Here is a 16,569-nt window from a genome sequence, read left to right on the forward strand (position 1 = left end):
GTAGAAAAGTCAGGAGCGCCCCGGGGCCCCCATCGGAAGCTTCGTGCCTCCCCGTGGAAAGGTCGCGAGCAGGGAAGGCCTTCGTGGCCGCTGAGTCCCCTACTCCAGGGGCGGCGGCGGCTCTCAGAAAGAGCGGCCCTTCTCGTCCCTCCCCAGGTTATCGTCAGAGTGCACTTCTTTGGGGAAACAGAGGTCATTCTGTCGAGTTCCCCCTTTCTGCTGTTCTCGGAAGGGAGAAGGCTGCTAGACCCAGGCTCGCTCCCCGCTTCTCGGGAGATCCGGGAAGGCCTCTATTGCTGAACGCCGAAAACGCGGCCAGCGGCCCGATAGTCTCCCTATCGCTTTGCAAGCCGGGAGAAGTGCGTCCCTTCTCGCTTGCCTTATGCCTGGCGAAGCGGGGACCGCACTACAGTGCAGCCGCCGAAGGGGGGAACGCTCACGTACGGCTCTCGGCTTCCCAGTGAGCAGCAGTAGCTCCTGGAAAACCAACGCTAAGACTACCGGGGTCAGTATTAGCTTGTCTTAGGAGCCGGCACAGGGGGAAGGAACAACGATTCGCAAGAGCTAGGCAGCGGACCTCCTTCTTTTCTCCCCCTTGGCTGTCCTGGACCGCATGGGGCTGCGAGTGCGCACCGGGGGCCGCGGAACTTGCTCAGCCTCTGACAGCTCGGTGGGAACACCTCGGGGTGTCGAGTCCCGACTCAAGGGGCGGGACGGGGCGGGGCGAGAGCGCGCGGGGCGGAGCGCGCGCGAGCCGGGACGCGAGGAGGGAGCGCGCGAGTGAAGCCGAGCTGAGCCGAGCCGAGCCGAGCCGGGAGGTCCCTGGGAGAGGCAGGCAGAGCCCAGCCGGCCGCCTGCGGCTCAGTACCGATCCTGCCGCGTCGCCGGGCTCTGCGTACCCCTGTCTCTGCCCAGGCTCCCGCAAAACTTTTATTCTCTGGGGCCCCCGGGGTGTGTGAAGGAATTGGAACGTTCCGCCATCTCCGCGCTCCGCTGCGGCGGCGGCGACCAAGGGGACCTGCATCCCTCGTCCGCCGGGCTCTGGAGCCCTGCGCCTCACCTGCTGATCGCTCCCGGGAGTCTCGAGGGGGTACCCCCGGAGGGGCCGCGCGGGCGCCGGCGCCCCTGAACTCTCCCGCTCACCGCGGCAGACCCGCCCAGCGCAACTTTAACTTGGCTCTTCTTACCCAACCGGGGCACCCGCGGCTGCTGCTGCGGCGGCTGCTGCTACCGCCGCCGCCGCGGTCTCACAAAGGGGCTCAGGGAAGGGAGGCGGCGCGGGCGGCAGGGACGGGCCTCCGGGCCGCCGAGGCGGGGAGACAAAAGGGAAGCTGCCTCTGCTAGCGCTGCCCGCTCGGAGCCGCTTGCTCGGCTGCCTCTGGCTGAGCTCGGCGAGCCTCTCTCCCACCCTCCGGCACTGCTCCGCCTCACTCCCGGCGGGCTGTCCCCGCAGTGCTCCCGGACCCGGCGAGCCTTCGGAGCGCGCGTCGGTGGTGGTGGTTGAGGCTCTAGCGATAATAAATGATAGAGGATACAATGACTTTGCTATCTCTGCTGGGTCGCATCATGCGCTACTTCTTGCTGAGACCCGAGACGCTTTTCCTGCTGTGCATCAGCTTGGCTCTGTGGAGTTACTTCTTCCACACCGACGAGGTGAAGACCATCGTGAAGTCCAGCCGGGACGCCGTGAAGATGGTGAAGGGCAAGGTAGCCGAGATCATGCAGAACGATCGACTTGGGGGGCTTGATGTGCTCGAGGCCGAGTTTTCCAAGACCTGGGAGTTCAAGAACCACAATGTGGCGGTGTACTCCATCCAGGGCCGGAGAGACCACATGGAGGACCGCTTCGAAGTTCTCACGGATCTGGCCAACAAGACGCACCCGTCCATCTTCGGGATCTTCGACGGGCACGGGGGAGAGGTAGGAGCTACCCGGGGCTTTGTATTTGTGTCCGTGTATGCCTCATGTGTGTGTGTGTGTGTGTGTGTGTGTAAACAACAGGACAGCGTGTGCGCAGCGGGAGAGGATCTGGGTGCGAGGGGCGTGGTGATGACACCACAGTGCCTGGCTGGACAAATGCGGCTCCAGTTGCCAAAAGCACTGCTGGATACAGACTTCTTGGGGCTGAGGGTCCACTTTAGGGAAAGGAGAGTCATCCACAGCATATTTGTTGCTACTTAATATGAGGTTCCCAAGGCCGGAACCCAGCAAACACTGTGCTAGTTTAGCAAGGAGAATTAATGGTATCTCCAGTGAACTTTGGTCCCAGATCCCAGTGCCCTTGTTCTAGGGTTTGAGCTGAACTAGGCACAGAGAAGTAAGACAGTATATTTTATGCTTCATTAGGCAAAGAGGCTATATTTGCAGAGCGAGCTCATTGAGGGTGAAGGAAGCTGTGACTGCTTCCCATCGCCTTCACTCTAGGGAGGAATCCGAGGGGCAGCTCTGCGCTTCTTTCCAACTCTATCAACTTTACAAGTGCAATGGGGCCAATTGACAGGAGCGTCTCGCTGGCCGCTTGTTTTTACTAGGATCTCAGAGCGGGACCTAGATGTCCCTGGCCTTTGCAGAGGTGGCTATGCCCGCAAAGGAGGCGGTGCTTTGACCTCACCCTTGCGCCCTGGAGGGCTTGGGGGTGCAGACGTCGACCTGCTTCTAAATTCCTTTGTTTGTGGTTCATCTGGAAGCAGGAGATAGCTAGAGGCCAGTTCAATTCCCTCTCCCACATTTCTGCGGCACCCGGGTTGTGCGCTGAGGCCCAGGTTTCCTGGAGGTTAGGCAAGGGTTGGCTCTGGTCCTTGCGCATTGGCCCAGGCAAAGTGAGAGGCAAACGAGGCTCTAGCACCATGCTCCAAAGAACACTGCGCCAATCACCCCATCTCTCAATTTGGCAGTTTGTAACGGGTTCATTGCTGCATACTCTTTGTTTTCCCTTTCGGCAGCATACTTTTCTTATTCTTAACCCCTTCCTGTTTATGATTACACCCCTCCCCTGAACTCTCATACAAGTTTTCCCCCAACTTTCTTCTCTGCCCGCTGATCTCTGGGTAGGCTGTAGGGAACTGCAGGGACTGCCATTCCTTTTCAAGCATTTGCTTGTTCTTTGGCCTTGTTTTGGGTGAACATTGAGAAAACTTTCAACTGGATATCTTATCTGCATTCCTCACCCATCACTCTGTTAATCTTTTCATGCTACTGTGCCTACCTGCCTTGTAGAACCAACTTTGCCAAGAATGACAAACTTAGTAGGAAAACTCATTTGGTAGAACTGAAATCAGTTTTTGCCATTTTCCATCTACTCTAGCTTTTTTTATATTCTGTTTTTTCAGAATGCAAGTTTCTCGCTGGTTGTAAATTTGTAACCTCTTGGATAGTGTCGGGATCCCCTCCCCTTGGTCACAGAGTAAGTGAAAGATGTAAAATTAATTGAGGGAAAAGAGGCTGTGTACATGGGCAAAAACATACCTTAATGACAAACTTGCCAGTATAATGGCTGATTTGTCTTCTTGGCTTGAAGCAAACTTATCTGTATTTTCATTTTTTTGTGCCTAAATTCAATGCGAGTGAAGGAAACTGTGATTCCCTCCTTTGTAAATCATTTAACAAGCTTATATTTATTATATATTTTTATATTAAAATTGGTGGCTGGTGATAATCTGCTTCTGGTCTTAGAAAGCACAGTTTTAATTTTATTAAATATTTGGTTGTAATAGTAATGAGGTGAAATTTTGGGTTGTGGTTGTCTGGGTGTGATGCATTGGCATAGTCTTAGCCTTGGGCTAAAAAAGTGTAAGTGATTGGGTGATTTAAATTTCTTTTTCTTTTAAGTTGGTACTGTAAAACCTGAAAGTTGCACACCAAAACACTTTTCAGGTTGAAAAATTTCTAGTACTATCTTGTGGTAAATGTACCATCCAGAAAAGGGACACGATAAATGCTTTTATTTTACTAAAAGTATTTTACACGTACGTGGCTTGTCATTAAATTTTTTAACAACAAATGAAAAGATGATCATCGTTAGCCAAACCATGAAATACTTTTCTTTGTGCCTTACGTTAAAAAGCATGCTGTTTGCAAAATAATTGATATTATCAGTATTCATAAAAATAGAATAATTGTTCTGTTCATAATCCCTTACCGTATGTAGCCAGTTAGTTCATTTTGGCTTTGTTTTAGGGCAAAATAAGGACAGTGCTACAAAAGGAGTTACTTAATTGCTATTGGGAGTATAACGGTGACAATATTAGGTAATTTCTCTCTTGCTTTTTCTTTATATATCATTCAAAATCCTACCATCTAATTCTTGTGTGTTGTTTAGCTCCTTTAACATTCACCAGAGGAGGGTGCCACTGTTTGATTTTAGTATAGGTGATGTTAGCTCTTGTCACAAAAGAGGAAGCTTTTTCTGAACTTTCTATTATTTATGTATATTCTATCTCTAGAATGGTATAGATGATAAATGAGGAGTTTAATTTTATTTCTAATAACTCACACTAGTAAGATAGGCCATCAAAAACTAGGGCCCGTCTGTAATTGTAGTGCTCTTTAGATGCAGAGGAGACATTACCTTGTATATCCATTTCATCTGTGTATATCCATTTCATCTGTGTATATCCATTTCATCTGTGTATATCCATTTCATCCCTCACCCTTTTTTTTTTCTTTTAAGCTGAGATGCTGATAGTTGGAGAAGTTGTGACCTTCCTAAGGCTATGTGGCTAGTTCAAGGCCTTCAGTTTGTTGATCTCTATATGAAACCATTGGACAAATTGGCTTGAATATTTACCTAGATAGGTGGTGCCCTGGGGATACAAGGGCGAATGAAATATAACCCCATCCTCAAAAAGTTTCAGTCTAGTGAGAGAGACAGACCTCTATACCAAAAGTTATAGTCATGGTGCACTTAGAGTGTTATGGTGACACAGAGGAGGGACATTTAAATCAGACTGGTAGGTAGGAAGGCCCAGGAAAAAACACCTTGAAGGTATTGTTTACTTCAAGATTAGAAGCATAGGTTTTGACTTGAGATCGGGCTTTGAATCTGTGCTCTGCTTTATTCTAGCTGTGACATTGGACAAGTTGCTGAAACAGCTTTATCTGGGAGTTTATTATCTAAAAAATAGGGATAATAATGCCTGTAAGGTGCAACTTCATCAGTGTATTGTACCCTGTCTAGAGAAGTACCTAATGGAGAGAAGGATATGGAAGAGGAAAGGCCAAAAAGACCAGGAAGTCTGCAGTGCTGGGGCAGCAATATTCAAGGGAGAGAGACTCTTCCTGTGTGAGCCACAACTTTGATCACTATGAAGATGTATATAGTGCAGGGATAATTTATTAGGTATCCCCCAAACTCTCTATATCTCAAGGTTCTAACTTTCAGTGGACTTCTGATTACCAATTCAGGATTTCAGTTATCCAGATATTTGAGAAAACTGTGTCGTGGCTTTAGGTGTAAATTTTCTTACTAGTCAAAAGGAATATTCTCTATGATTAATTAATAAATTGGTATTCTGATTTGTACTTCAGCCTCTTATGATTTGGGTTACCATGAGTTAGTTCTCTTGAGCATATTTAACTGTGGATTCTTTGGCAAAGATATGTCTCTGGACTTTTTATGCTGAGGACCAGACTCTGTAGGACTGTGGCTTCTTCTAGATGGATGAAATTTTAAAGAGCCTTATCTCAGTGGTCCTACAGGCCAGCTTCCTCCCTTGATTCTAACCATGATACTGTGTGTGGATGGTTCACAGTGTGTGTATGTGTCTAAAGGTATGCCAGTGGTTGTTTTCTTATGTAACAAGATTCAAACAACAAAAAGGTAAAAAGGAGCTCGTTATATAAGTTGATGTAGAAAGATTATTTTAAGATAAAAAATGATTTCTGTCTAGGAAAATCATTGTTTTTGTGCTTACTTGTAATTTTTATCTACAGGCAAAAGGTGTTTTTTTTGTTTGTTTGTTTATTTCTTTTTTTTTAATACCATCTAGAAGAAATATCACCAAATCCTTTGGCACCTCTATCAATGTTCATGGCTGAAGCCTAGCTAAAAAAATAGATTGTTATGTGCTCCATATATTCATGAGCATTACTTTATTAAAGGTCTTATGCATCTTGACAATTGACACACAGCTTGGCCAGTGGTTAAAGCCTAGAGTTCCACATTTTGCATGAGGGAGAAGCCATACTTCAAGCGCTTGCCAGGGACTGCAGTCTTTAGGCTCAGCACTTCTCAGAAGCTCAGAAAATAAACTGCTTATGGAGGGTTGCCTGAAGAATATATATATATAGTCTGATTCTTTAGATCAGTGGTTCTTAACTTTTCTTGAGTCATGCTGCTCTTTGAGAATGTTATGAAACTACAGACATATTCCCCAGAAAAAAAGGGCTTGCATATCAAATTTTCTTTGTAGTTTCAGAGACAAGTGGATGCATGAAGCCTCTGGATTTCAGGTTAGTCTAGATAGAATAAAATCTGGTTTTGATGCATCTAGCCCTGCAAGGAACTGTATGTCTGAACCCCTTGCTTGGCCCTCCTGCTTTCCTGTCCATCATTTGCTTTTATTGAATTGTTTGCTGTCATTTGCCTCTGAGGGTAGTTTAGAGGAATAGCCTCCTTAGCTCTGAGAAATCAACTACAAGAATGTTGTTGAGGAAATCATTTGTTATATTATATAGTATCATTTTAATGAGGACCAAGGGAGAAATAGTACTCTATTACCTATTTATCTTAAGGATGCCGAATTATGTAACTGATTGGGCCATCCTGGGTTTGTTGGCTGCTACAAGTATTAAGAGCCAAACCTCTGACCCACCTCTAGCAAATGTGCAGACTTTTATGGAATACATTCATCTGGTACATGAACCTCACTCCTAGGACAGTTTATCTTTCCTACACTAAATTTTCCTTTATCCCATTTGTATTAGCCCATTTTCATGCTGCTGATAAAGACATACCTAAGGCTGGGAAATTTACAAAAGAAAGAGGTTTAATGGACTTATGGTTCCACGTGGCTGGGGAAGCCTCACAGTCATGGCGGAAGGTGAAAGGCGCGTCTCACATGGTGGCAGACAGGAGAAGAAGAGGGCTTGTGGAGGGAAACTTCCTCTTATAAAATTATCAGATCTTGTGAGACTTATTCACTATCATGAGAACAGTATGGGAAAGACCTGCCCCGATGTTTCAAATTACCTCTCACCGGGTCCCTCCCACAATATGTGTGAATTCAAGATGAGATTTGGGTGGGGACACAGCCAAACCATATCACCATTTTTCTCTTCTCTTAGATATGTCATTTTAGCTTGTATTATATGTATTTATGTAAGTTTCACTGGATCCTTCTGAAATAAGATATACTTCTTAATAAATAAATTATGACTGGCACAGTGAATGATCTGCTTTTCAGACATTATAGCTGCTGATAGTAAATGTTCGACTTTCACATTATGATGTATAAGAGGCCTAGGGATTTAATATGGACAAATGCCTTATGGTTTAAGAGAAGATTCTGATTATTTTGGTTTAAAATGGCACATTAAAGTTTCTGCAAAAAAATTTTTTTTCAATGAAACCCTCCTTCCTATGCCTGTGCTTAAAGACCTTTTTGTACGGGAGTGTAGGAACCTGACTGCTGACCTTGCTGCGTCTTCTGAACAGGTTGTTAAGAAATTCGGTTCAATTAAGCCAACATTTTCTGTAGAGTCTGGCACCTGTGAAAAGCAGTGTTGTGTTCTATGTGATGTCTAAAGATGATTCGGTGCATTCTGTGTCCTCAGGAAGCATTCTGTCTACTTGGAGAGATGACCTTTTTTTTAAAAAATAGCAGAGTTACAAGATGCCTGCCACCTACAAGTGTGTGATGGCTTGACTGAAGGAGCTTGGGGAATTTTAGATAATTTTGAAGAGGAACTGACATTTAATTGTATCCTAGCATTTCTGTAGACAGCGATTGGGTGGAGAAAGGGGGGGAAGATGACATTAGAGGTTGAAGAAAAAATAAGGAAATGGTACAGAGGAAATAAAATGCAGGCACAGTTGGAAGAAGGCAGGTAGTCTTATTTGTCAGGAGTAGGCTTTCCCCAACAGTAATCATTCTAGAAGCTCATTTATAATTTTTTTCCATATTCAAGTACTCTCTGTGTTTTGATATACTAAACTTATTTTTAAATTAACTGTTTTTTAATGTTAAGTTTATTTATTTGAAAAAGAAACTTCATGTCAGCATCAGGAGTGGAAAAATCCATGAAATGAAATTTTTGGCCTTTAACCTGCTGAGATGCTGTCTCCATCTTGATGGAGTAGAATGATTCTAAAAAGATTTATCTCCTAGTCTCTGGTTGTCTCTAGAGTTCCTCTATCCTCCTCCCCTTGCTTTTTTTTATGAGGAGAAAAGGTGGCTTTTAAAATTTAATTGCCAGCCATAATTTGAAGCAAGGCAGCCTACTTGCTCCCATTGCAGGTGGAGAGCACTTCCAGTGATGCCACTTTGTGAGGAGCTCTGGTTTGGAGTATCCCTTTCACTGTGGCTTGTGACAGAGAAGATTTTATTTGTATCATGCCTCCATGGGAAACACAGAGTTATGGGCAATGTTTCAGCATAAATTCCATCCTCATTTTTAATGCAGGTAAATGGGAAGAGATTATAGGAATAAAACTGATGTTTTTCTAGCTAGTTTAAAAAAATAAATAATTCACAACTAAGGTACTTGAACCATTATGGATAACACATTGCTTGTGACATAACTTACAATGACAAAAATATACCAGCATTCTAGGTCCCCCTGTTGAAGAGCCATGGCCTGGGGTTTGGGATACACACAGGTGAGGAGAGTGGGAGATGCTGCTGCAACTATTGTTAGCACTAGTATTGAAGCTGTGCTGAGGAGCCTTGGCCATGTTCTGTATATATTGGAGAACTACTCTATAGGAATGGCATAAAATCCATGCTTTAGTAATCCTGCTCCTCCAAACTATGTGGAGGATTGATTTGAACTAACAAGATAGAAGTATGAGGGGAGAGGGTCAATTGGGAAGCTTGAGACAGAGCAGTGAAGATGAAACCCAGGAGTGTGGGCCATTGTTGAAAGAGAGGGAGAGGATGTGATGGGAGTGGATAACTCTTGAGGTGGTAAGACTGATGTCAGGGTTTCCATAACTTTTGTTACCATTTTAGTAATTCTACTTAATGAATGTTAAAATAAATCTGCAGCAAGTCAAATATATTTTAAAGTAAACTAATTTTAAAATTATAAAATAATATGACTCCATGATAGATACTACAGAAAAGAAGAAACATTCCTCCAAATCTCATTGCCCTGTCACATCCACTGTTACATTTTTGGTGTATTGCTTGCTGGTCTTTTTGTTTGTTTGTTTGTTTTTTGGGGAGTGGGGTGGGCAGGATCTGGCTTTGTTGATGAGGCTGGATTGCAGTAGTACCATCATAGCTTACTACAGCCACAAACTCCTGGGCTCAGATGATCGTCCTGCCTCAGCCTCCTGAATAGCTGGGACTATAGGCATGTGCCACTGTGCCCAGCTTCACCTTTTTTTTAAAACAGTATGCATTTTAAATATAATTTTACATAATTATAAAAATATACATATGTAGATTTAAATCTTGTTGTTTTTCTTTGTATAATTCTATAAACATACTGTCATTTTGCTCTATAATGCTTTATATTTGATTTGTTTTTTATTTATTTTAATTCTCTCTTTTTTTTTTTTTTTTTTTTAAGATGGTGTCTTGTTCTGTCCCAGGCTGGAGTGCAATGGTGTGATCTAGGCTCACTGCAACCTCTGTCTCCTGGGTTCAAGCGATTCTCCTGTCTCAGCCTCCCGAGTAGCTGGGATTACAGGCACCCGCCACCACACCCAGCTAATTTTCATATTTTTTAATAGAGACGGGGTTTCACCATGTTGGCCAGGCTGGTCATGAACTCCTGACCTCAGGCAATCCGCCCAGCTCGGCCTCCCAAAGTGCTGGGATTACAGGCATGTACCACTGCGCCTGGCCTATTTTAATTCTTTATATTTATATTTTGAATATATTTTTTAGTGATAGAGCAATATTTTATTGAGTAGATATTTGAGAAATTACTCAACTGCTTCCTTATTGGTATACACTTAGGCTCCTCTAACTTCTTACCATTGTAAATACCATTGTAATAAATATTTTTGTGTTTCTACTGTAGTTTGGATTATTTTTCTAGGGTGGGTTTCCAGAAGAGGGATTTCTGGATCAAAGGAATAAAGGAGAAGCCACCATTACTGATGGTAATAATAATTGCTGACATTTATTGAGTATGTATAATATGCAAGGCAGTATTTATAAAGTACTTTATATATGTTATCTAATTTTAATTCTGATGAGAGTTTATGAGGTAGGTACTATATTATCCCCCATTCTGTAGGTGTAGAAATTAAGGCACTGAGAGGTTAAGTAATTTTCCCATGGTCTCTCGCAGCTTGTGGGTGGTGAAACTAGGGTTTGAAACTGCGATTCAGACTTAGAGCTCCCTGTCACCAAAGCCTGTACCATCAGTTTTTGGTTGAAGCCCTACAGATCTCCTAATTTGGTTAATGAAGTGCTGATAACATTGTTATGTGGACACTGCCTAGTCTTCTCGATTTGCTTAGTGGGACTTTGGTTTTCTCATATGACTGTGACAGTTGTGTCTCTGTGACAGGTGGTGGTGTTTTTGAAAACCCTATGCTGCTAACCTTGGTAGGTTGATCTTGTAATTACCTAGAAAAGTCCTGTAGTTAAAAAAGATTGGGGTCAGAAGTCAGAGCAGGTGATGCTTGACATTCAAACATCTGTTCTAATCTACCCTCCTTCTTTGCTGGCAGAACCTCTATCCCACTACAGAAAATCTGCAATATTTTTGCCTGTTGGCTCATGAAAGGCTTTCATAGAAATTATAGTGGTATTAGCATAACCAGTCACAATAAACAAAAATGACTTATGTTTTATTTTACTTCAAAGTACCAAAGGCTTGACTTTAGGATAAATATGTAGGAGTGTGGATGTGTTTGCACAATTTTTCTTTATATTCAAGCTTCGACTTTTTTTTTCTTTTTCAGGATCAAAACAGTTTCCTATTACATATATTGTTAATTTTAAACAGCAAATATCATTTTCTCATTTGTTTATAATACTGAGTTGGTATGTTTAGTTTGAGTGGATGCTAATCCTGCATTTTCATTCTAGAAGGCTACTTAATACATTATTTTCTTAGCCAACCTTAAGTCAAGCCAAGCTTTGGTTATGGCTAGTTATAATCTGTTTTTACTAGAAATCTTCAAAGTCAAAGTTTAAACAAACAAAAGAAGCCATCCTTTTCAAAATAGTTAATGTAATGATCATCCCTTTTATAGCTTTGTTTTATAGTTTTAGGCCCTTCTCTGAAAAGTACAGAGCATTTTTATTAATATTTATATAGGTAAAAGTCATGCATATTGATAAACTAATATACTTTCAATAAAGTTGAAGTCTATGCTATGAAAAAGTGCTTAAAAAGTGAAGATATATGATATGTTCTGGGTCTGGGTCCCCACCGAAGTCTCATCTTGTATTGTAATTTCCATGTGTTGAGGGAAGGACCTCGTGGGAGGTGATTAGATCATGGGGGGATTAGATCATTAGATCTGGGGATTAGATCATTAGATCATTAGACCTCCTTGCTGTTCTCATGATAGTGAGTGAGTTCTCATGAGATCTGACGGTTTTATAAGGGGCTTTTTGCCTCTTTGCACTTCTCATTCTCTCTCCTGCCACTCTGTGAAGAGGTGATTTCCACTATTATTGTAAGTTTCCTGAGGCCTCCCCAGCCATGTGGAACTGTGAGTCAATTAAGTCTCTTTTCTTTGTAAATTACCCAATCTCAGGTACTTCTTCATAGCAGCGTTAAAATGGAGTAATACAATATAATATTTTACTTCTGAAAAAAAAGAAGCTACAAGTCTTGATCACTTGATCTCTCTGGAGTTTTTTTTTTTTTTTTTTTTCCCCTTTCTCTGTTTCTTGAGAATAGGGCCCAATTTAATGGAACCTTAGCTGCTTCCAACCTTTCTGGAATTAAGGAGGGCCTTGATACTTGAGTCTGTTAAGATTGAGACTTAACCTACTTTCTTCCATTCCTAGAAGACAAGAGAGCTCCTGTCTGCCACTGGGCGTGGGGCTCCTGAAGGCAAGTTTGGGGCCATTGCATACCATAGTGCAAAATGTACACTCTACAGTGATACTAGGTGGAGCGACATTGTTTTCTAATGCGTGCAAAACTATCTGCTCCCCAAGCTAGGCATCTATGGGTCTACAATAACTTGGAAACTTTTCTAGTTTCTACAGAAGCTAAAGGTGCCATAGCAGTAGGCTGTATTTCTGAGACTCACAGACTTTTTACCATACCATCCACCATTAGTGCCCTCCATGTCCTGCTCTTGTATGAGCAGCTGACAGATGATGATCTTTGTGTCTTAGTTTCTTTTTTTTTTTTGATGTAGGATCTTACCCTGTCACCCAGGCTGGAGTGCAGAGGCACCATCTCGGTTCACTGCAAACTCCACCTCCCAGGCTCAAGTGATCCTCCCACCTCAGCCTCCCAAGTAGCTGGGACTACAGGTGTGTGCCACCATGCCTGGCTAATTTTTTGTATTTTTGGTAGAGATGGGGTTTTGCCATGTTACCCAGGCTGATATTGAACTCCTGAGCTCAGATGATCCACCCGCCTTGGCCTCCCAAAGTGCTGCGATTACAGGTGTGAGCCACTGCGCCCAGCCTGTGTGTTTTAGTTTCTAAATCAAAGACCTGTTGTCTATTGCATGTCTATAAACCTTGTGACTTCTCTGGAGTAGTAAACACTTACTTACATTTGCTTTTCAACATTAATGTTGCAAATTTTGGTCACTATAAATGTGAGCAGTGATTTAATGCCCTGTAGCAGTAAATCTTAAATATTTCAAATTGTATTTTTAAGAAGAGGGTCTGTATTCAGCACTACTCTTGGACAGCAAAGTTTTTAATCTAAAATATGGTATAAAATTTATTCTCTTAGTTATGAGATTGCAATAGGGCAGAAACTGTTTTATTCTGATAAGTGTGTACCATTTCTTTTTAATCTAGTAAGTGCTTTCATTTATCGTTTTAATTAAATGAATTAATTTTCAGTTAAATTAGTCACTGGATATTTTCTGGCCAAATAAGTCTCTTAATGACACTGTCAGGATTTTACAGAAATTGAGACATAGTAGGATCTTTGATCATAGTGTTTATCTTTTTCTCCATAGATAATGAAGTGAATTTTCTATAACAGCTGGTTTACATAGTTATATGATAGATATGTTCCAGAGTTTGAGATTAAGAAGTTTTTACTTCTGTTTTATTTTAGCACTTAGATGTTTTCTAAATTTGTCTTTCTGAGTTTTCTCTCTAGATAGGTCTGGCAGGGATTTTTGAATTGTCATGTAATCCAAATATAGTGCCTAAGGCTTCACAGCTACATGAAATATCTATTTTTAAAGACTTTCATCAAGGAGATTCCACATTTTCCCTGGAGAATTTTTTTCACTATAATCCTTTCTCTGAAGAAATTCATCTCTATATGTGAACTAGGTCCCTTTGGTTTAAGACTATTTCTTCTAGTCTGGCTTCATCAGAGAGAGAGAAATAAAGATTAGATTGTTACCATTTTAAAACTGGTAAAACTATGATATTAATAATTTTTTCTCTTCCCCACAAATTAAATATTAACATTAAATTTATGTGAGAAGTACTCATCTCAAAAAGGGAAATTCAATGTAATTTCTACTAAAGACAGAATAGTTTCTAGATAATCAGTAGTGGCTCCTGTTTGTAAAGAGCTAGTCTGGCAATAAGGAAATGTCCTCTTACAGATCGGTTGGTTTTGTCTATTATAAGTCTCTGTTGTCAGAGACTTATGCTACGGGTGGAGTGGGTTCTAGCTGGCCACCTAGATGGTACATTATTGGGAAGTTTTTGGTTGCAAGTGACAGAAAACTCAAGTGGAAGCAGATTAAACACTGGAGACAGTTATTATCTCACATAACAAAAGACTCAAAAGAGGCTTTTGATCTAGCAGCTCAATGACTTCAAGGCTCTGGTTCAGTGTCTCAGAAATTCTCTTCAGTTTTCCCTCATGGTTGCAAGATGTGATACTCTGAGCTGCTGCATCCATCTTTGTATAACTACATCCAGAGACATGAGCAGGAAATTATATCTGTCCCGTTCTTCTTTAAGCTTCAGGAAATCTCTCTATAAAGTACTTTTCACATCTTATAGGCCATAGCTGTATCACATGTTCATGCCTAAACCAATGACTTGGTCATGGGAATGTGATCAGCATGATTAGCCATGACCCATCATAATTCATTCTGGGTCTGAGGAGGACCCCAGCCTCTGGAGGACATGACAACTTAGAAAGGCGAACAAAACTAGAATTGTATTAGCCAGGAAGAAGGAGAAGTGGAAATGGTTGTTGAGTGAGCCACATAGGTGGGAAGGGGGTTTAGAGAATGTTGCTTGTTCTGCACATTAGTAACCTCATTGGAGAATGTTGCTGTAAAGTGTATAACACTGATATGGGGGAAAATAGACTTTAGAGGACTTCAGAAAAGAGTAAACCTTCTTATTTTTGGATTGTCTTAGGGATGGTTTTATTTTAGAGCTGAGACATAAGTTTGGTATTTTAGGGCCCCATCAAGTCTTAAGAAACTACTACTAGGTGTTAGGTTGGTGCAAAAGTAATTGCAGTTTTTGCCATTAGTTTTCTAACTCAGGTTTTTTCTCTGCTGTGTGAACTAGCGATCAGGAGGGGTCTGAGTGTTTGGAGAACAACAAGGTGGGGTTTTTTTTTCTCTAATATATAACTGTATTCACTATAGTTAATGCTGCTGATGAATGTGGAAATATTATAGTAGTTCTTCTGTTGGCTATCCATTTTTACTTTACTATCTCCTGTTTTAGATGATGAATTTGTTGGTCAAATTCAGTAGGATTTTTGTTCTTTAATTATTAGATATTGTAAGTGTTATTTTGTTGTAAAATATTCTAATCTACTCCAGGCCAAAGAGGGGATTCCTGGGAGGGTAGGAACTTTTTGTACCCATTTCGGAGGGAGACAACCTAGCAATGGTCTAGGCTACAGTGAGAAGAGAGTGTAAAAGGCTTTTTGGTAGGCCAAATGAGTGCACTTGGAGTAAATTCTGTGTATGAGGATGAAGTACTTATCCTTCTGCTGTTACTATAAACTGATTACAATGAGACCATCTTTTCATTATGTTTTCTGGTCTGATTATTGTCAATTTATAAAAATGCTTACTGGCTCAACTTCCTATTTAGCTTTAGTGGCATTTCTGGCGATTCATTCTCTCTCTACTTTCTTTTCTTTTCTTTTTTAAAAAGATATGCCATCATATTGCCTACAGATAATGTAATTTTGTCTCCTACTTTCTAGATAGTTGTATTTTTTGTTTTTGTTTTCTGCCTCATTTCATTAACTAGAACTAACAGAACAATATTTTTTAATACTGATGATAGTGGATGTTATCATGTTCTGTGTTTGAGATTATTTAAAAAGTTTGAGATAAAGGGAATGTAAAAATGCCTTCAGTTTATGGATAATGGAGTAAATTTTCTTTACTGATATAGTGAAAGATGAAAACCAGTAGAAAATAAGAGCCAAAGAAGAAAGGATATTTAAAATATAGTAATATAGAGAATTAATAATCACAGAATGGACTAGAACTTATGTAGATGTAATGGTAAAAACCAGCATGCATCGATTACATAACGGGAAGAACAAATACTGTAGTTTTTTCTTTGGAGACAAGTATCATCACTAGATCCATCTGAAGGAAATGAACTAGAAAGCATTAGTCTAAACAATAGGCAGAATATCTGACTGCACAGGATAACGATTCTGTAGGTTGAAAGACCTAACCAGATATGCTCAGGGATCCTGCCCTCTGGTTTCAGAAAAGTGGGAGCTCTGGAGCCATCTTGCCCTGGCACTTCTGTTGGTTTTGGTGAAGGTCGTCCTTATTTTTTCTAGGATTTCCTGTGCATAAGATCCTTGCCCTAGTTTCTTTTTTTTTTTTTTTTTTTTTTTTTTTTTTGAGACAGAGTCTCGCTCTGTCGCCCGGGCTGGAGTGCAGTGGCGCAATCTCGGCTCACTGCAAGCTCCGCCTCCCGGGTTCACGCCATTCTCCTGCCTCAGCCTCCGAGTAGCTGGGACTACAGGCGCCCGCCACCGCGCCCGGCTAATTTTTTGTATTTTTTAGTAGAGACGGGGTTTCACCGTGGTCTCGATCTCCTGACCTCGTGATCCGCCCGCCTCGGCCTCCCAAAGTGCTGGGATTACAAGCGTGAGCCACCGCGCCCGGCCGCCCTAGTTTCTACTACCTGTCCTGTAAAGAAACAGTGGCTGCTTGTGGAGGAGTCTCATACTGAGCGAGGTTAGGTCCTGAGTTGGTATAAGAGACAAAGTCATGTCTAGTCAAAATCAATCTTGAAAGATCCCTCAAATTGCCCGTAAAGAAGAGTGTACATGATT

At 41.9% G+C, this 16,569-nt stretch overlaps 1 protein-coding gene across 4 annotated transcripts in view; it reads left to right on the forward strand.

Annotated features, from left to right (window-relative positions):
- The first annotated feature begins 362 nt into the window (after positions 1 to 362).
- PPM1L (protein phosphatase, Mg2+/Mn2+ dependent 1L) overlaps positions 363 to 16,569 on the forward strand; it is a 316,391-nt gene continuing 300,184 nt past the window's right edge. The window contains exon 1 of one of the 4 annotated variants that reach the window (XM_063620390.1): positions 363 to 1,920. In XM_063620390.1, coding sequence (XP_063476460.1) covers positions 1,522 to 1,920 — 399 coding nt within the window. In that variant the 5' untranslated portion in view covers positions 363 to 1,521. Of the gene's footprint in view, positions 1,921 to 2,878; positions 14,857 to 16,569 lie in introns of those variants that run through there. The other 3 variants (XM_063620389.1, XM_063620394.1, XM_063620393.1) reach the window with 3 other exon arrangements.

This window comes from Symphalangus syndactylus, chromosome 17 (assembly GCF_028878055.3).
Source record: "Symphalangus syndactylus isolate Jambi chromosome 17, NHGRI_mSymSyn1-v2.1_pri, whole genome shotgun sequence".
NCBI lineage: Eukaryota > Metazoa > Chordata > Mammalia > Primates > Hylobatidae > Symphalangus > Symphalangus syndactylus.